Source organism: Equus przewalskii, chromosome 24 (assembly GCF_037783145.1).
Source record: "Equus przewalskii isolate Varuska chromosome 24, EquPr2, whole genome shotgun sequence".
NCBI lineage: Eukaryota > Metazoa > Chordata > Mammalia > Perissodactyla > Equidae > Equus > Equus przewalskii.
Genome location: NC_091854.1, coordinates 28932201 through 28953687, shown reverse-complemented (window position 1 = coordinate 28953687; position 21487 = coordinate 28932201). Strand labels below are relative to the sequence as shown.

General features: G+C 44.9%; 1 protein-coding gene across 7 annotated transcripts in view; it reads left to right on the top strand.

The window, feature by feature from the left end:
* The window catches only part of IL12RB2 (interleukin 12 receptor subunit beta 2), a 76381-nt gene that overhangs the window by 25796 nt on the left and 29098 nt on the right, over positions 1-21487 (top strand). For all 7 annotated transcript variants that reach the window (XM_070592340.1, XM_070592339.1, XM_070592341.1 and 4 more), the window contains 2 exons: positions 7503-7582; positions 18768-18987. In XM_070592340.1, coding sequence (XP_070448441.1) covers positions 7503-7582; positions 18768-18987 — 300 coding nt within the window. The remainder of the gene's footprint in view (positions 1-7502; positions 7583-18767; positions 18988-21487) is intronic.

The following is a 21487-nucleotide window of genomic DNA, read 5'->3' as shown; positions in this document are numbered from 1 at the left end:
GTTCGACTAAACTATAAAAAGTAGGGAAACTCTGGGCTTGTGAATTCTTGTCATTCTCCCTCCCATTTGAGAAAGACCTGCTGAGAGATATGTGAAAAGATTTTTCTTTTTTTTTCCCTCTAAGTGTCTATCTGTCGAATTAAAAACCCCTGAAGGTAACTTTGTCATATCCTAGAAAATAAACCACCACCGTGACAATGCGTGTAGCACCCTGTTATGCTCCTGTACCCGTGGATGGTTATGAATGGGGAGCTGGCTTCTTCAGAGTAGGTGCAGACAGCCATGCAGAGAGAAACCCGTACTCCTGAGTTACCACCGTTACCAGCTCCGTGGGCTTCCTGTCGACGTCTGACTGTCCCTTTTCTGTGTGTGATCTTTCTGTGGGCTGTCTCTTTTCTCTTTTCTCTGAGCTGCATGGTTTTCACCTCTCACCACTGTTTCTGTCATCAGTTTCTTTATGAAACACCAACTGATGGAAACCTAAAGGTGTGAATTTTTTGTGAACACTTCTTCCTTTAACCCTTTAGACCTGGACTCATACATAAGTTGGCATCTAAAAAAATTACTAGTAAGCTTTTCTTTTCTTAGTTACTCTCTAAAACTGTGAACCGTCTCAGGATAGAGATCTTTCTCTGCAGCCTTTGCTAATCAAAACTAGGAGCAGCATAACCTCTCCCGGAGGATTGGGCGCACTTATTTATATCATGTCAGCAGAGAATGAGGGCCTTGACTCCAGGTGGCCCTTTCCCATGTCATTCAGTCCAACTCTTGTCATGGTCCTCCATGAAAAACACTTTTAAATGACCACTAAGTAAGACATGGAGTAAAAGAAACCACTTTCCCATGTTTAGGAGGATAGTCCCGCGATCCTATCCATCGAAGGCATGCCTGATCCTGGGGAGCGAGCCGCCATATTTTGCTTCTAGTGGGAAAACACTGTTGAGTTTGGGCTGTATGGTGTCCAGCCATGCCTGAGAATAGGCCAGGTGTTGGGGAAGGCACTCCTTCACCACTTTGAACCCCCAAGGCGGAGACTCCAAAATGAAGATGCGTGAGGCGTTCCTTAGAGCTGTGTTATCAATCATGTGTATCTGTCTGTTCACTCACCGTTTTCTGAAGTCTTATTTACACATTTGATCTTGTTAAACTCTACTGTGGACTGTTAATAAGGGAAGTGTTACGTGCTCATACTTGTGCCAGAGTGGTAAAGGAGGAGTCCCCCTCCACCACTGTGGTGATGGCATGGGTGATTGGTGAGAGACCCCCAAAGAGGGAGAAAATGCAGCGTTACCAGCTGCAGCCACCCCTTCTCACATGGAGAAGCTAGGCAATTCATTCATCCATTTGTAATTTTAAAATATTTCCAAGAAAGTTTCAGTGTGAAAAATTAAATACTAGAGGTTATTTTACCATCTTGGTTAGCAAGCATTTCTTAACAGCCTAGCTCAGGGGTCAGCAAACATTTTCTGTAAAGGTCCAGAGAGTAAATATTTTCAGCTTTGCAGACCATACGATCTGTCACAACTACTGAAATTTGCTATTATAGTGTGCAAGCAGCCGTTGATGATATATAAATGCATAGACAAAACTGTGCTCCCATAAAGCTTTATTTATGGACACCGAAATTTGAATTTTATATAATTTTCACATATCACTAAGAATAATTCTTCTTTTAATTTGTTTTCAACCATTTAAAAATGTAAAAACCATAATTAGTTCACAGACTGTACAAAAACAGGGAGCAGCCCACATTTGGCTCACAGGCCATAGTTTGCCATCTCCCAAAGTAGCCAAACTTGAAAGAATCCTACTTGTGTCCTTTTGCCTAAGGCTTGAGGAAATGGGGACGGATGGTTCTTACCCTTCTAAAGAGGCTTACATGCAAACATTTTCATTAGAAGGAAAATGTTATGTTTGAGATCCAATAATAGTCCCTACCCTCTTTTATTATTCTTTTGGTCTCCCCTAAGTTGAACACCTACCCTGGAAGAAATAAATGCTGAGCTCAATTATTTGACAAGATGCTGATCACTCCAATAAGAAGAAATGCTTTCCATGAAGCCCTCCAAACAGAAACCAATGAAAAAATTGTGTTCTTCTGGATGGCCTGTGAGGAATGTGTGTGTGTCAGGAGCTCTGCCAGGTGCTGGGACATAATGAGAACCAGTCAGACCCTCAGACTCAAGAGCGTCTAGTCCATCTCAGAACATTAGGGGACGATACCTGAAGGAGCTGACACCAAGAAAAATGCAAAGTCCAAAGGGAATCCTGTGGCCTTCCTCCATCTAGGACGTATGGCCTCCGAGGTCGTTGCAACAGGAGAAGGGAGCTGTTTCCTCCTTCAAGTGCTCGATTCCCTTGACTTCTGTGAAGTCACGTGTTCCTGGTTTTTATTCTATCTTATTGGCCAATTCTTTTTGGTCTCTTTTACTGGCTGTTTTTCTCTTCTCAACCACAATTCCTATGGCTTTACACTGGGTAGGATTCCTTCTTTACCTAGCTGACCTCGTCCAGTCCCATGACTCTAAAACTAGATAAATAGAGAGAGACAGAGACAGAGAGAGGGAGAGGATAGAGTTTCAGTCCTGGACTCTCTGCAGAACTTCAGATTTGTATTCTAATTGCCTATTCCATATCTTCATTTTAGATGTCAACAGACATCCCAAATACTGCACAGCTTAAACAAAACCTTTTATTTTTTCTTCAAAGCAAAATCTTTCTAAAATACTTCTGTTTCAATCTTTTCTATCCCAGTAAATGACACCTCTGTCTCCCTAGTTACGCAAGTCAAAATTTGAGAAATTATCCTTAAATTCTTCTTTTCCCCCACTCCCCCATATCAGCAATTGACTCTCTCTCCTAAACACGTTCAAAATCTGTTCATTCCTTCCGTTGCCACTATGATTATCCTAGTTTAAGCTACTTTCTTCTTACAAAAACTAACAATGAAAGGAACACTTACGAACCCAACATTCAACTTAAATACTATAAAATTACCAATATATTCTTACCCTTGTCATGCTTCCCCAGAGGTAACTGCCATCCTGGATTGTATGTTTATCATCCTCATACTTTTCTCATAGCTTTCAGAAATGTATGTATCTCTAAACAATAATTAGTTTTGCTTGTTTTGAGCTTAATCAAAATTATATACTACACATAATCTTTTGCAACTCACTTTCTTCCCATCAGCAGTGTAACACAATGCCTCCATTGATTTCAGGATGGATGAAACATCCCTGCTTCTACTAAGAAACAAACTCTTCGCTTGTGATCTGTATGGTTAGAAGTTATATTTCTAAAAAAAAAAAAAGTTGATGGAAGTATATTCAACTATGTCAAATGCTGCCACTAAGGCCAATGAAATAAGAACAGAGAAGTAACCATTTGATTTGGTAAAACTGAGTTCACTGCCAACCAGGAGCAGTGTCAGTAGGGTGATGGGGACAGAATAGCAATTGGTATGGGTTGAGAGTGAATGTGAGGTAAGGGAATAAAGACGGTGACAATTCATAACTCTTCAAGAAGTTCTGTGAAGAAGAGCAGAGATGCGGGGCAGTAGCTGGCACAGGATGTGGTATTGAGAAATTCTTTGTCTATCTTTTTTGTTTTTAGGATCAGAGATAATCAGTATATTTGCAAGGTGATGATAAGGGCCCGGCAGAGAGGGAGAAATTAATGATGCAGGAAAAGTGGGAGAGAGGTCCTTGATGAAGCAGGAGGATGGGATGCAGAACTCGGGTGAGGGGTTGAACTTTGATGGAAGTAGGGATGCTTCACCCACAGTATAATCAGCGGGGGTGCTGTGTAAGAGAATTGGCGGTGAAGTTTGAAAGTTTTCATCGTGGAAAGATGGGGGAATCCCTGCCTGACTACTTCCTTTTGCTCAGGGAAGTGTGATGCAAAGGCATCAGTTGAGAGAAACGGATCATTGGAAATGGGCCGGTGGAGGGGCTACAGCACCAGCCGTTGGGAAGGAACACACATGTGGATGCTGGACCATCAAGAATAGTGACAGAGGAGAAAGAAAGAGTTGACAAGGGAGAGTGAACCCAGTGTTAAACACCATGACTCAAAGAGGAGGAGGTTGGGGAGTCTGTATGGGACTTCCCATGGAGGCATAGCAGGTGGTAACGTCTGAAGGCAGAACCCACCACTAAAAACTTGTTTAATCAAGCAGGTGTTTGTAAGATCTGTTTGAACTGTGTTGTTTGGAAATAGATTTTGGATAAACGTATCACACCCCAAAGAGTGGACCTCAAGGAGCCAAGGCGGTGAATCACTCATCTCTCTCTCTCTTGTCCTGCTTACGGCATGATTTGGGCCGAAAAATCTTTGCATGTTTCATTTAGTCCACTACTTGAAACCTCTCAAGATAGGCCTTTTCCATATTTCCTTTGTGTTAGATTCTCCATTTTCAATGTTCTTGGAGGTCTTTATACTCCTGTTCACTGCGGGCTGAAGCAGTGGAGGGCTTGCTCTCCACGGCAGTTCGGCTGTTCTTGTCCACGTTCCTGCACCTGCCTTGGCTTCAGATGTGGATGCTCCTCTCAGTAGAACGCATGGCTTGGCCCTGATTTCTTTATCACATCTGTTGTTTCACAGAACCTTGCACTCTTGGGATTCTCGAGTTGAAAGAACCCTGGGGTCATTTAGATCATTTAGGTCCACCTCCTGCTTAAATTAGGATCTTTTTTTCATATTGGTGACTCCCTCCTCTTTAACCCAACAATCTTTCCCTTTCCATAGGAGATGCTTTCATCTCAGGAGAGCCGACTTCCATTTCTCAGTATTTGTGTTTTTAATCATTTGTACCCATTTGTTTTGTAATCATTGGACACACAGGCCTTTGACTTTCCTTTTCCACCTGCCTGTAGTAGCTGTATCTGTCTTCTGTTAGATAACACTGAGGTTAGAACTTTAAGTGACTTTGTGTTGGTTGAATGTCAAGGGTTCTAATATTAGCCCTTTGATTGCTTTCTGCAGCAGTGGTTTGACACCCCTGGTCATGAAACGTTACACTTTGAAACTCGTACAGATTCAGCTAATGATTTCCCTCCCAGAGGCTCACATTGCAGGTGGGCACCGTTAAAATTTCAGATTCACTTTCAGTTTATCCTTTGAAGAGAATGTGATTCTAGAATTTGATTCTTAGTTCTGTAATAATCTACTAGGTTGTAGATCTTTAATGAGGCAAGGAGTGTTCCCTTTAAAATTCTTACAAATATCTAATTAACTGAAGACAGCGCTATGGACCAAGTCAGCTGGCTCTGACACTGAGCATACCCCAGTTTCAGGATGCTGATTATGTAGACAACGTCTGGATTATCTCATCTGTGGCACGTTCCTATCTTTGCTCAGTACATTGACCTGTAATGGAGGAGCAGCGGCTTTAGAGACGCAAGACCTGGGCTCAGCTCTCAGCTTTGCCATTGACCAGCTCTGAGTGTTCTGTAAATCATTCAACCTTTGTCAGCCTCCTTGTCCTTGGCTGTAAGACAGCTGTAATCACCTGCAACTGCCTGCAACCTCAGCGTGGTGTGAGGATTAAAAGAGATAATGTACATAAAGTGTCTGAATATCACCTGGCACATAGTAGGTGGTCAATAAATGTCAGGTCCCCTTTCCTCTTGCCTGTGCTTTTTTTTCTTTTTTGCATCTGGACAGCAGAAAAAGGTCCTGGGCTTGCTTCGTGGGTCACTCTTCATGATTCTGAAGGACTGGAAGCATTTTCAGAATGTCTTATGTATACGTTTCTTACTGCTGAGTCCTCAATGAAAGGTAAACACTACACTGGTAGGAAGATGGGGGGAAGAAAAGAATGAATGTTCAGAAAAATCAGAAAGAGAAGAGGGCAAGAGAGGCAGGAAGAGGAGGTGACAAACGAAGAAAAGAGAACACATAAGGGGCACGCCTGCTGGGGAGGGAAGTATTATAGAGAAGTCAGCAGCCGTGTCAGAGCCAGGCAGGGGCATGGTGCAGGGCGAAGACCATGGGCTCCGTAAGAAAACAGACCTGTGTTCAAAGCCTGGCTTCTCCCATCATTAGTTCTGGGACCTTGAACAGGTGCGTTAACCTTGCAGCACTTCAGTTTTCAAATGAAGAAGACAACACAACTAAATTTACCAGCTGCTCAACATGTGTCAACACTCTTCTATTCATGTAAATTCTCACAATGGCCCCATGCCATGTGTAGAATCATGATCCTCATGGGGCAGATGAGGAGACTGGCTTAAGGATGTGGTTAACATTTTTCGAGATCAGAGAGCCGAGGTTTGTCCGTAGATGGTCTGGCTCTGGAGCTCACACTTTAACCGCTGCACTAAGCTGCACACATCACGGGGGTGACGAGGAAGTGAGGTGTAACTGTGAAAGAGCCCACACAGGACCTGCCCAGAACGTCCCTTCCTTTCCCTCTTTCTCTTCTCCTCTTCCTTGCTGCTTGTCTTCTCTTATCCATGTGGGACTTAATTTTCTGGAAACTTCCATCTGGTTAAATGGAACTTGCTACTCCAGGAGGAACCTCAATGTACCCTCACTTCAAATACACTTTAAGTGACTGTTAAACAAGTTAGGTTGGTGCAATTGAAGCCTGATTTCAGGGGTTGCTTCCATTGACTCCCTCCCTGGCTATAAATCAAAATAAATATGATAGTGGGAAAAATAAAACTACTTCACCCACTCACAGACACACAGGCGTACACACACATGCAGACACTCTTACACAGGAGCTGATTATTCAATTTCTCTTCAAGTATGTTTGATTGACTTTCTCAAATTGAATTAGGTCATATTTGACCATTGTCTTACAGATTGGCGGTTATTTCTTCTATGGGTTCAGCCTGTGCATCAGCATCAAGTAGATAATATTGCCTGATTTGTCCATTTGCTCATTCATCACTGAACAAAGAGTCATCGGAAGCCTCTTACATTCTAAGCACTGTGCCACTGTGAGGACGGTTGGGATGAATGAGAGAGGCGTTCCTTTCAAGTACACCATTGTCTAACAATCATAAAACCCGATAATTATACCACAACATGAAAAGTTCAGGAGTGGCGATGAACACAAAGTTTATTATTTGTATTTTGTATTTTTACAGGATTGGAAAATGTTTCCCATATGATTTATGTCTTTAATTTTCTCCTGAGAATTCTTTTTGCATTCCAGTGAAAAAGAAATAACGATACATACTTTCTTTATTTTATTAGTACATGCATTAAGAGTAAGTTAGGAACCTAATTTCTTCATCATTTAAAAAAAATTTTTAAGGTAACTTTGTTTTTTCTGACTTCTGTGGCCAAAGATATCCATGTTCATTGTTTAACAAAAGAAAAAGGAAAATATCGTGGTACAAAGAAAATTGAAATTATGCTATAAGTCTACTCTCCCAGAATCATTTATAACCAATTGACTTTTTCAAGTTTTTATATTGTGTGTGTGAGTGTGTGTGTATATATATTTTTTTATTTTATGAAAATATGCTTTTTCCCCTTCAAAACAGAGCCTACCGGGATGTTAGATGTCTGGTACACGAAACAGCCCATTGACTACAATAGACAACGGATTTCTCTTTTCTGGAAGGTAAGTCTTCAGTGCCAACTTAAAATTCAGGAGAATTATATATTTGCTTCTTTGTTTTATTTTGGTTTTGTTGAGATATAATTGCCATATAAAGTGAATTATATATTTGAATAGTAAGTTTTAAGACCAGAAAAAGACCTTTTATTTCCCTCATGGCTTGGACATGAGGCTTCAGAGACCTGGTTGGAGCTCATTTTCTCAGCCACATCCTCATGATTCTTAATGTCGTTTACTTGTGCCAGATGAGGGGGGGCTCTGCCTGAGTTCCTGCCTCGACACACTTGTATCTTTTCCTCCTCCAACTCAATCGGGTCAGGGTCCCAAGCATGTCCACCTCTGACCCCACTACACCATCTCTTCTGACTCTTGTCCCCTCTCTGCCCACCCTTCTCTCTCCTACGTACAATATGCCCAGCAGTGACCAGGCCACCTGACTTATTCACCTTTTGGGAAAATAAAGATGGCAATCTGGGCCAGCCTGTGGCCGAGTGGTTAAGTTCACATGCTCCGCTTCAGGGGCCCAGTTTTTCACCGGTCCGGATCCTGGGCGTGGACCTAGCGCCGATCATCAGGCTGTGCTGAGGTGGCGTCCCACATGGCACAACCAGAAGGACCTACAGCTAGAATATACAACTATGTCCTGGGGGACTTTGGGGAGAAGAACAAGAAAAGGAAGATTGGCAACAGATGTTAGCTCAGGGCCAATCTTTAGGGAAAAAAAAAGAGAGATGGGAATCTGTAGATGTGGATATTTAGGAATTAATTTTCTATAGTCATTAAAAAGGGAGAGAGTGGAAGGAAAGCTGCCCTTCCTTTCCAAGAACTCTAATAATAGTAGAAAATAACACTCATAGGAATAGAAAGCCTCTCTTTCTCAGGAAGAGTAGGAAGACAGTAGTAAACCCAGCAGCCTTCCAGCAAACAGTGAGGCCTAATGTCGTTACAGGATGTGAAGGTTTCACGAAGTGCCGAAAGCTGGCACGTCGTTTCGTTTAATCCTTATGAAAACCCTGGGAGGTGGGTACGAGGGATCCCCACTTAACAGGTGGGAAAACTGAGGGTCAGAGAGAGGAAGTTCTTCCCAAAGTGTCCCAGCTCCTAAGGCAGAGCCGGGACAGAAGCCTGTCCACAGCTCTTTGTGCGATATCACGACTCGCCTTTGTTGAAGGAAAACACTGTTTGCACCGGCATGCTCGTGAGAGGATGTGTTCAGGTGAGCCATCCTCCCCCCTCTTTGTTTCCCAAAACCTACAGCCCTCTCACTACACACTTTCCAGTTAAGGGTAAACAAACAGTTTTGGAATTATGAAGCTGATGAGCACGAAACCAGAAGAGTCAGAGTGGGAATGTAACGTCCTCTGATGGGGTTAGCATGAGAGATTTCGATAACTGCAGTCTTCTTCAGTTTTAAGAAATGAGCTCTTCCTCTTTTCCTTTCTCTCTCTCTCCCTCACGCACACAAACTGGTGTAAGAGAAGACTACTATAAATAGCTTCGTGAGTCACACTCAAGCTCTTCACTTTGAAACTAAAACTGCAGCTTAAAATTTGTTTTAAAATACAGCCATTTTTAACAGCAAGACAATTCTCAAAGCAAGACATTTAGAGCAGCCGTAACATGTGAATATGATAGGAGAACCCAGCCCAATTGTTGGCTGTTGGTTTTCATTTTTACAAGTAAGTGACTGGTTAAAACCAAAATTCTTCCTCCCATAAAGATTCCTGCTCCCAAACATCTTCAACGGTCATCTGAAGAGCTACGCTGTTTTAGTCCCTTCACTCCTCTCTACTCCAGGTTTCTCTCGGTAGAATGAGGGCAATGGTACTGGTACCTGTGTGGCTGATGAGACCGTTGGGGGATCTGTCAATGGGATCTCTAGAAAAATCTCTGGGGCCACCAAGGACAAGTTAAATGGTACTACATCTTGTACCATTTATTGTTATAAACAATAATGGTTATCTTAACATTGTTATTTGTGAATTGTTATCTTAACAGTGAAAGCAACACACCCAGTCCTCTGTCTGTGTGCTCCTCTCTGTAACAAAGAGGGTTTAGAAGAGGCGGGATCCAGGTACTTTGAAACTAGACTAAACATTCGTTCCCACAGATAACGCTTAGCAAAAATGCACATTCTTCTCTGCTTCTCATTTTAATCTTCTCCCTAATCCTCGCAAAGCTTAGTGTCTAAAGTGACATCTTGGAATTCGAAAGGACTTTAATTCTCTTCTAGCCCACCCATCCTCTCATAAACATTGCTCCCACTCTAGCCAGGACAGACAGATGCCTCTGCTGGGACCTTCTGGGCCAGGGAGAAGTTCTCCTTGTGGGCAGTCTGTGCCATGATGGGCATCTCTTATTGTTAGAAAATCTTTCCTTTCGTGGAGTGAGAATTGTGGGTGCTTTGGACTGGAACTGGCTTGAACAAGAAACCAAAAAATGTAAATACTAGAAGCTTCTACAACTTGATGTCATGACAGGGCACCTTCAAAACCTGCAGTGACTGTCTGGCCTGAGAGGCCCCATAGGAAGGTCGGATCCAGTCGTGAGTTTTGCAGGGCCCCTGCAAGATCAAGTCCTTGCCTGCCAAATCCTGGGCTTCTTCAACGGCCTCAGATAGGCCTCTCACCTCGGAGTGGGAATGAAACCCTCACCAGAGGGACTGAGTGAGCAGACCTGCTTTGGACCAAGAACCACAGAAGCACAGACCTCTAGAGCGCCAGGAAGTCTCACCAGCACGCAGTCCCACACTCGTGACAACCGTGCAAACAGGTCTAGGAGGTGGAGGGCTTTCTGATGGGAGGATTTGGTGGAACACGGCGCTTGTCACCGGGAGCCTTTCCCGCCCCTTCTCTTTGGAACCACTTCTGTCCTACTCGTCCAACTGGGGCTCCTCACACTGCTCTCACAAAGGCTGGAGAGTTTGGCGGGGTGCTGCCATGCCACAAGGAACTCCTCCAATGTCAGACTGCCGGACCTGCTGCAGCCAGGTCAGGCGCTTGGTGCTGGGGCCCGAGTCAGGCCTCCCCGGGGAGAGGAAGCAAGGCTGGAAGTTTGAGCCATGCTGGGAACCCCGCTGAGAGGGACACCCCGCCTCGCAGAGAGGGGATTTCAGGGCTCAGCCCAGAGGAAGCCCGGAGTAAAACCCCATGACCTGTGAACACAGTGAGAGGGTGCTTCTCTCGCGGCTGGGGAAGTGCGAGCTGACCTTTCGTTTCTGCAGGATGTTTACACTGGAGGAGAACGCCTGGGTGCTGAATGGGTGCAGCTCCTGTGCGTGGGGCGAGTGTGTGTGAGTGTGCATGTGGGTAACGTTCGTGCATGTCCGTGTGTGTTGTATATGTGTGTGCGAGTGCAAAGGGTATGTGTGAATATGTGTGTGAATGTGTCTGAGTTTTGTGGGTATGAAGAATAGTAAGTGTGAGTGTGGGTGTGTATATGTGAGTATGTGTGTGAGCGAGTGCGTGCATGTGAGTATCCTGGTCCATTCAGGCCGCTGTAACAGAGTACCAAGGCTTGAGCAGCTTATAAACAACAGACGTCTATTTCTCACAGCTCTGGAGGCTGGACGTCCGAGATCAGGGTGCCAGCGCAGTTGGGTGAGGGCCTTCTTCTGGGTTGCAGACTTCTTGTGTCCTCTCATGGCAGAAGGGGTGAAGGAGCTCTGGGGGACGTCTTTCATCAGAGCACTAATCCCACTCTTGAGGGCTCCACCCTCATGGCCTGATCACCTCCCAGAGGCCCCACCTCCTTACACCATCACGTTGGGCGTTGGGGTTCCAACATGTGAATCTTGGGGAGACACAAACATTCAGACCACAGCAGTGAGTGAGTGTGTGTGTGTGTGTGTGGGTATGAGTGTGTGTGAGTCTGGGTGTGCTGAGGGTGAAGGAGGCCTTTGCTTTGTTGCTCCGGTTCCCACGTAGTTACTCATTTTTCCACACCTTGGTTTCTCCTGCAAGCTTCATTTCCTGAAGAGTAGCCTGTATTACTTTTTGCCACAGCTATTTTTAAGAGAAAACATACTTTCTGTGTTGGAGCCAAAAAGCACAACCTCATCTATGAAATAAAACCAGAACGCCTGGGCATTGTTGAAGCCACAAATGCAGTAACAAGTGGACAATGTCGCAGTGTCACAAACAGCCCCAGGGTTGCTTAGAGCCCTCACGGGGCCTTGTGGCAATCGTCTCCCTCGGAGTCCCTCCATGATCTCCTTCTGTGCAGAGGCTCCTGTTGTTTCCCGGGCTCTGATTAAGCATCTCAGTCCGTGATTCCCATACACTCTCTTCCAGTGAATGCAGCATGTGTCCGTTAAGAAGAAAAATCACCTCCAATAGATGGATAGATAGATAGATAGATAATGCACGAGAAGATATGACAATGGCTTAGAGCCGCATTAACCTTTCCAGTTTCCCCTGTTAATTTCTTCCAAGTCCTCTCACTCTCTTGATCACAGCAAGTCACAGACTTTCTGAAGTTATGGTTGAGGCCGTGGGTCTGGAAGAGAAATACCTGTGTGTAAATGAAGCTGAATTCACTCCATCCATTCATTCATTCAAACAAACTAGTATGTTAAAGCTCTTCCTTAGAGCTAGACACTGAGCTGCATGCCAGGATGTGGAGGCCGACCAGACCAAGCCCGTCCATGGGTCCTTGAGCTCCCAGTCCAGCAGGAGGACAGAGAGAGGAGTGGGGATGGTGAGGGCACTCGGGTGTTAAGAAGGAGTGGAAGATTCAGCCGGAGGGTGACAGTCGTGTCACCCAATGGAGAAGGGAGTGGGTGAGAAGTCAGACCTCTCAGAAGGTGACACTGGAGCTGACACCGCAGGAACAGGTTCCCAGGACAAGGTGGGACAACCCTTGGCAGGAGACCCTCGGGGGACTATGGATACGGCAGATCATGGTGGTGAAGCGCCACCTCGTAGAAATGAAAGCAAGCCACAAATGCGGGCCACGTGGCTAATTCAAAATTTTCTCATAGCCACATTTTAAAAAACTAAAAACAGGTGGAAATAATTTCAGTAAATATTTTATGTCACCCAAATATATCTGGAATATTATCATTTCAACATGTGATCGATATTTAAAAATTATTAATGAGCTATTTTACATTCTTTTTTTCCTGTGACATCTTTGAAAGCTGGTGTGTCCACTAAGCACCAGTCCGGTACAGTGGGTCAGAGCTCCCCTCCAGAAAGCCCATCTCAGTTCAGACCGGCCTCTTCCAGGGCTCCATGGCTTCCCGGGGCCACTGGCTCCTCCTGCGCCAGACGGCGCAGCTCTACGGCCTTCACAAGCAGTGCCAAGAGTCAGGAAACTCTTGGTTCTAAAAGTCGGGAAAAGATTCAGAGTTTTTATTTAATTGTTAAATGAAGTAATTCATTTTGGTAAACAGCTACCCTCAAACCAGAGAATGTAAGAAGAAGGAGAAAATAACAAGCCCCCAAAGCAGTTTAAGCACAGCCTCAGAGAGACTGTTGGGATGGGAGGCCGCTCAGTCAGTCCATTCTCTGTCTCCTTCTCCCTGTGTTTCTCTGCGTCGTATGAAGAATCTTCCAGCCTGTATGGCATCGCACTGAAGGGACGAATTCTTTGGCCTCCTCATAGGAAAGACATTCAGTACAAGTAGAAAGTATTATTTGTAACCTGATTTATAATGGTGTGGGACAAAGGTCTGTTGTAAATCCCCAGAGAAGACTGGCTGCCAGGAGCTGGAAGCCCTCATGTAATTATAGGAGGTGTCCCATCTCAGAATCAATATTTGAGGACAAAAGCAGCTGGTGGGAAGATTGCGATAGTTTTGCTATAATATTCAACTCTCTCTCCTCCTCCCTCCCAGCCCCTTGTCCGTCCCAGGCGGCAGAGCGTTTCTGAAGACATTTTCAGAAAGGACGGGCTGCTTTGCCTTGCTTACGAGTCACATGTGGCACCGGCTGTAACGGAGGGAACTTTGGTTGGCTAGCAGAACGTGGTCACTGACAAAGATAAGAGAGTCAGTAGCAGAGAATTAGCGGAAGATAGAAACAGGTGGAAGGGGGGTTAGCATTTTGCTCTTACAAAAGTCCCCATCATTGTGCCATCTTTCTGGCTGCGGAACAAGATGGAAGTCATTATGCCGGGGTGCTACCCGGAGGTCTGACTATGGGTCAAACGGGTTCAGTGTAGCAGCACACCTGGCAAGTGTCCACTCATGCTGCTGCGCCAGCAGTGAAGAGTTCGACTTCCAGATACAGCCGGGCTTCCTGGGCCACAGTCCCAGCTTCACCAGTTATTGGCTGTGTCTCCCGAGCAAGGTGCTTAACCTCTCTGTGCCTTACTTTCCTCAAGCGCGGATAGTAACAGTATATACCTCAGAAGCTCATTGTGAATTGTGAGAAGTGTTTGCTGAGGCACTGTTGGGAGGCAGACTTAGTGCGTGACACCGAGGATGCAAAGAGGAGCGCACAGGCCGGCGGGAAGAGACATCCGGAGATAGATGGTTTCAATACGGTGATTTTAACACTTCCAGACGAGGGTTGTCGTTTGAGTCACTCCTTCACTTTGGACTGGGGCTGCTGAAGGCAGGGATGAGTTCTGAAATCAAGGTACCCAGGCTTAAACTCACAAATCCTGTGCTCTTTGTAATCAACTGTCTGACATTGCTGTGTTTGACACGGTTTACTTCCCTGAGCCCACTGAATCCTTCAATAAGCCTCTGCTGTGCGTAGAATCATCCTCATTTTACAGAAAAGGAGATGGAGCCTCAGAGAGGTAAAGTAATTCTCCTAAGGTCACACAGCTGCTCTGTGGTGGAGCAGGAAAGCAGAGGACCAGCTCTGATAAGAAGAACTGAGTCAGCAGTGTTCCGAACCAAGCCTCCCCCACAGAGAAGGTCTTCACAGACAAGCTGTGACTCGCAAGTATTCAAATTCTCCAGCTTTCTAAGGGGTCGGATCACAGATGCTCTTCTTTGATACAGGCTAAGCTCTAACAGGTTTGTTTTTTTCAGATTATTTGCATCAGGGGAAGTCCAGAAGTAAACTATTATTTTATGACAAGTACAGTAGTTTTTTTTAGGCTCTAAGAAGAAATGGTTTCTGCATTCATAGGAGCACCTTCCTCCAATAGACGGCAAGCCTCCTCACCCAGTGTTTCCCTTTCTGCACTTAGAGTTACCCTGCGATTAACCGCGATCCAAAAATACTATAGAAAATTCCAGAAATAATTCCTAAGTTTTAAATTGCGGGCCATTCTGAGTAGCATGATGAAAAATCTCGCAGTGTCCCGCCAGGGACGTGAGTCACTCCGTTGTCCAGCGGGTCCACGCTGTATACGCTACCTGTGGGTCAGTCACTTAGCAGCCGTCTCCGTGATCAGACCGACCGTCCCGGTATCACAGTGCTTGTGTTGCAGTCACCCTTCTTTTACTTCCTAATGGACCCCGAGCGCAAGAGCAGCGATGGTGGCTATCCGGATACGCCAAAGAGAAGCCGTAAAGAGCTTCCTTCCAGTGAAAAGGGAGAAGTTCCTGACTTAACAAGGAAAGCAGAAAAGATTGTATGCTGAGGTTGCTAAGATCTATGTAACTTTCATTACAGTATGTTGTCATAATTGTTCTATTTTATTATTATTGCTGTTAACCTCTTACTGTGCCTAATTTGTAAATTAAGCCCCATCGGAGGTATGTATGTATGGAAAAAACATCCCATGTGTAGAGGTCGGTACTGTTGCGGTTCAGGCCTCCACTGGGGGTCTTGGAAAAGTACCGTCTGAGGATTGGGCCGGGGGTCTACCATACTTAAAACAAGACAAAAGACCAGGGCCCTGAGTTCTGACACATGTCGGACTTTGTCCTGTGTGGACGGCATTCGCCGAGTTATTTTGGATGCTGAAAGCCTTTAGGCAGAACTCTTGTAACAGGCTCATGAGCGAGCTGTTCACTCTTTATTCTTGGACAAACCTAAGTCGGAAAGGCTAAGTTTACGAAGTTTAGATCGTTTCCCACAGGACGGAGCAGAAAACTGCAGGAAAGGGGCAATAGGACAGCTTTTCCTTTTCCTTTCACTCTTAGTCATAGGAGAAGTGACAGTGACAGGAGGAACACTGGCTTGAGCCTCGCTCTCAGCACGGACCAAGAAGGTACGAGAAGCACCCGGTCTTGGAGAGGCTCCCGGGGAGCCAGACAGCGCCATCCTCCCTCACATCCGCCAGAGGGCGCGCTCCAGTCTCACATTACTTTTCTGCCGGAACTACTTGAGTCAGTTTCTTAACCTCTCCAAGCTTCCGCACCCTCATGAGGATGGGGAGCTGTAAGGACTAAACGTGACAACAGATGCAAAGTTCCTGGCTCATGATAAGGCCCAATAAGTGACAGTTTCTCCCTTATCACTCACCCAGTAAAAATAAGTTCATCTGGAAAGACCCAGCTGGCTCCTCAGGTCGAAGTTCTTCTGGGTTCACAGCTTGTCTCCTTGTGACTCAGGACCTGTTGGCTCTGGAAAAAACAATTCGGGATCTCCACCCTCCCAAAATTGCTGACCTCATGTCGTTGCTCCACATCAGAACGTACCACAACCTCACAATTACAGAAGCTGCTTTGCAACTTTGGACCAGAAGGGTGCCTGGGGAGTCCAACTATGAAACATGGTGCCCCGGATTCACTTGTCTCAGCCTTGCCAGTAGAGCGATCACTGGTCTAGAAGTCAGGAGCCCTGGATTCCACTCTGAGCTCCTCCATCTATCCCTGAAGTGGCCTTAAGCAAGTTGCATCATGTCGCTGGGACCTAGTTTCCCCATTGATAGAATGGAATGTTGAGTCAGCCGTCAGTCTGCAGCATCCTTCCCACTTCTGTTGTTCTGTGATGATAGTCCTTCCATCATGGCCAAGTGTAACCCAGGGGTGATAGATTGCATACATTATTTGCAAACTTTATGTTACTGTTATTTTTTTAAACCAAACTAATTATACTGTTTTCAGTTGCTTCAGGAGAATATGTGCCCAGCTGGATAAATACTTGTTTTTCTATTGGCTCATGGGATTTTTGTTCCAAGACTCTGTTGGGCAAGTTAGGCCCATTTTGGAATTTGGTTAAGGAGACCAGTTACCTGAGAGATAGTAACCTTTATCCCAAAACTTGAGCTTGACATTTCGTACAAGCGTAAGTCACGGCATACCGTATTTATGTGTCTAACTACCTCAACCCCACCCCCCCACCTTCTCACTGATATTTTCACCTCGAAAATATGGGATTTGGAGAGGGAAAGCAAGGGTCTGGGGCCAGCCCTTCACTACCCCCTGGGAACTGTCCCTCGTCTTTCAGATCCACGCCTGTTTGCTAGATCTGTGATCTGCTGGATTCCGCAGCATGCACCAGGCAAGTTCATCGGATCCAAGAGGACCTGCCACTCCCCCTTTTCTCAGCCCCCCATAGGATCGAGTGAGACTTCGGAGCTGTCTCTGAAGAACGATGAGAGGGAGGTCATAAAGGCTGATTTGCAAGGTGTTCTCCAATTAGGGCTCAGTTTCTTTAGTTGTCAGAGTGAAACTGGAGACCCTTGGGTCCCTGGCAAGAATGGGGGGCTTTGTGAGCCCAGTTAACTCCTGGGGAGTGCCTTGCGGGGGAATGCATGGGGTGGGGCTGGGGTAGGAGTCCTACCTCTGGACCTAAGGAGGAGGCAGGCAGGAGAGAGTGAGAGCGCTGAGGGAAGGGTCCACCCTAGCCAGCTTTTGCTTTAGTTTATCCTGTTTTTTCCTCCTATGACAAGAGGCATGCTTATTAATAACAGTTCAGAACATCACAATTTCAAAAGTACGCCCTTATTTTCATCCACGTGGCAGGCCTATGAGCTCAGCAGAGATGGGCATGTGAAAGGCCAACTTACTGGTTCTCGCCAGTACACAAAGCTGTTTTCCAGGGGAAGGCTGGATGTGCACCCGAAGGAGCCCTCCGAAGCTGGCCTCCACCTGGGGCACGGACCACAGGTTACTATCCCTTGTGGACTGGGGAGGGGCCCCAGGACAGGACCTGCAGTAATCCAGCTCCCAGAGCCTGAAATATCAAAAGCTGGATGTTCACGGATGATTTACAGGGAGACATGCAGCGGTGGGGCCAACCCGAAGGCCTGAGTCAGCAGACAGGAACATCCTCGCTCAGTATGCTGCTTATTTTAGAAGGGAAATTATCATCGGAAGGCCAATTTATTCACTTAAAGTGAAAAATACAAATTTCAAGTGAACCAGGCATTCATGTTAGCCCAGCCTCTCCTGACAGATAAACTACGTAGGAAACCAAATTCTTAGAAGATCGCTCAGGGAGTAGCGAGTCAGAGAAAGGGGCATTTGCCAGTCTCAAGGTGTGTCTTTCAGCCGCTTGAGGCCACTCCGCACCCCAAGGAAGCAAGAGCCTTGCCAAGAAGTCAGTAATGCTCAAGTCTGGTGAGCGGAGCCCTCCCTCCGCGTGCGAGGCGTGGACGGGCGCTGCCAGCACTGGCCTTGGCGGCACTCCCTTCTCACTGCTTCTGTTTCCCATGGTCCTTATCCAAACAGGGCTACAATACAAATCATGAATTTTCCGCTTGCTTTCTGGGACTGCTCCCAAATGATCTCAATTGGAATTTCTGCAGTTCCAAAACTCATTAGTCACACATTTATAAACAGTGTCTTCGTTTCCTAGCACAGATGGCTAATCCAATTCACTAAGTGTGGATTTTACTAGGTTAGCTCTTGAAAATCCTGTTTTTGATTTTGTGAGCAGCCTTCCATTTTCTATAGACAAAGTTATACGTGTGTGTGTGTGTGAGAGTGTTTCACAAATTTAGAAATGGAGATTCAGAGGGGCTGAGTGCCTTGCCCTGGGTCACACAGCTGACGATTGAAAGAGCTGGAACTCACACCCAGATCTTCCGAGTTCAGATCCCACTCTTGTTCCATTGGATGTCATCAAGTTTTCTACTATTAGGAAGTTTCATTTGGAAGCAAGAAAAGAAAATGTGTTTTTGAGAATTAGCTTTAAACAATATTAACTGACTTTTTTCCCCGAAGTGGCGGGGATGGGCTGAGGCAGGAAAGTGTGCAGTAGAGGAGATGAGAAGATGTAAATAAAAAAGTCACTCAGAGGTTGCCTCCTGCCGCAGGGCCATGAGGCCCAGGCACAGAGCATCCAGCCACCTTCTCTGAGAGTGCACAGTAAGTGGATGTGTTCTGTTGCAGAATCTGAGTGTGTCGGAGGCAAGAGGAAAAATCCTCCACTATCGGGTGAGCTTGCAGGAGGTGGCAGGGGAGGAAGCCACACTGCAGAACATCACAGAACATACCTCCTGGACCTGGGTCGTTTCCGGAACTGGAACCTGGGCTGCGGCTGTGTCTGCAGAGAACTCAAAAGGCAGCTCCCCGCCCACTCACATTAACATATCGGACCTGTGTGGGGCAGGTAAGTGCCGCCTGTTCCTTAATATTGTCCGTGGGATCTGTGTCTTACTCATCTCCTCTCCAGCCCAGGGCCTGGCGTGATAGCCCAGGAGCTTGGACTCCAGAGTCAGCAGCCTTCAGAGGCTGTCTTTTCCGCTCGGCCTGTGAGTGGCCTTGGACAAGTGAATTAACACCTCGAAGCTTCAGTTTCTCCCTCTCGAAAGTTGGGATTATATTACCTGCCTTGCAGGTCATCGTGAGATTCAGCACAGAGACTAATACACAGTAGGTGCTGAATCGATGTTAGTTACGAAATACAAGTTACATTAAATTGAACACTAATATCTGGCTAATTTTTCCGGAAGCAAGAATAATATGCGTTGTCAAGTTCTGGAAAAAACATCTTATACCTACAATCAAAACATATTTTAAAATCAATAGTATTAAAATTATTAAAATGAAATTCTGATTGTAATGATATTATAGTAAAAGCTTTCTATACAACAGCTCTTTATTACACAAATTTAGATATGCATCCAATTATCTACACTGACAACCTCCCAACTAGCTATCTACATTTGAGAGTACCTCCTCTGAAAACTAACTTCTCAAGATAAAAACCCATGATTAGTCAAGAAAATGGATATTCATGCTGTTTCTCAAGACCTGAATTATAAAAGGATTCCACGCCAAGATCATTGGCCTAACTCTTCACCAAAATGCCTAATAGAATAAAACTACAATTAGATCCTTCCTTCCTTAAAATTCAGTGTAGCAATTTTAGCTACATGTGAGTCTAGCAATCATTTTGAAGAAGTTTCTACCAAAACATATTTTATAAAATGTATATTTTATATATACTATATAAATTATATATATGAAAAAATATATATGAAATATATATATATGAAATAACTAGAAAATAATACAAGTAAATATTGATATCACCTTGGGTTGGTATAGGAGTTAGGAATTGCTCTTAGCAATAAGGGGTGATCTGAGCAGACCCCTGACTTCAGTGACTTATTTATTCTCTCACATAAAAGAAGTTCAGGGGTAGACAGCTCAGGACTGGTGTGACAGCTTCGTGACATCATCAGGACTCCAGGCTCCTTCTTTCTGTTCCCTCTGCTAAGTTGGCTTCCATCCTCAAGATGGACATGGTCCAAGATGGCTGCTGTTGCTCCAGCTATTTCCTTCTAGGCAGTAGAAAAGAAGAAGGGAGGGAGAAGGGCTCAGCCCTTGATCTTGATGAGCTTTGCCCCAGGTCACACGACACACTTGCAGCCATTGACTGTCACCTGGCCACGCCCAGCTGCTGAGAAAGGGGTTTCAGGCAGCACTGCTCCCTTGCAAAGATGACAAGGAGGGGTATTTGGTAGCACCTGGTAATCTCTGCCTCTCGTGGGGCAGGTCCCTAAGGCAGAAACCTGAAGGTAAAGATGGATTAATGATGGGGGAAAAAAAGCTTAAACTTTATACATAGTAAAATGTATTTTTTAAACACCGTAAATAAAACTTGAAAAATGTAAATGGCAATTTAAGAAAAGTATATATCACATTTTTGCCAAAAAGAGGATTGATTATCTATTTATCTAACTTTTTCAAATAAATAAGAGATCAGAGGATATGAACTGTCAGCTCAAAAAATAAATATAAAAGGAATAATAAGGAAATGAAAATATGCCCAGCCTAACTGGCGATCAATGAGATGCAAATTTGGGAAAAAACATGAGAAACTGAAGTGGGCTAAGGAAGAGCAAGAATTAGTACAACCCACGTAGGTGAGAGTGTCAGGAAAAGAGACTCTTGCACACTGCTGTGGGCGTGCAAATTGGCACCGCTTCCTGAGGAGCAATTTGGCAATTTGTAACAGACTTTAAATATGAACATATCTTTTGACTAAGAAATTTTACCATTAGAAATATATCCTCAGCAAACGATAAGAGCTTAAAAAATGTAAGCATGAACATGTTTGTTGAAAAAGTTTTTGCAATAGTGAAACAGCACCCACAGCCTAAATGTGTGACCCTAAAGGATGGACTGGTTAAGTATATGACGGCCGTCACCTGCCTTAATCCCACGCCAGCATTAACACGATGCTGTAGCCAGGCTTTTATCGACATGGAAAGATACAGATAATAAGCGAAAAAGCAGGCTTTCAAGAGTACACGTGGTATGATGTCATTTTAAATATATGTTCACACAGTACACATTTTAGCACAGTAAAAACATCTGGGAGAATGTGCGTGAACCTATTAAGAGAGGTCATAGCTGCATCATGGCATTACAGATGATCTTTCTTCCCTTTGGCTTTTTATATTTAAAATTTTTTCTTCAATGGATAAGTACTGCATATGTAATTTTAAAGGGAATTCTGTGGGAGGAAATTGAAATCATAGCACTGTTTAGCATGCTGCTCTTGTTAAAATGTAACATGTCAAAATACCTTACTTCCTCAAACCTCACCGCAGATGGGTCTCGAGGATATAAGCATCGTGAGTTTTCTGGGCCCATTCCAA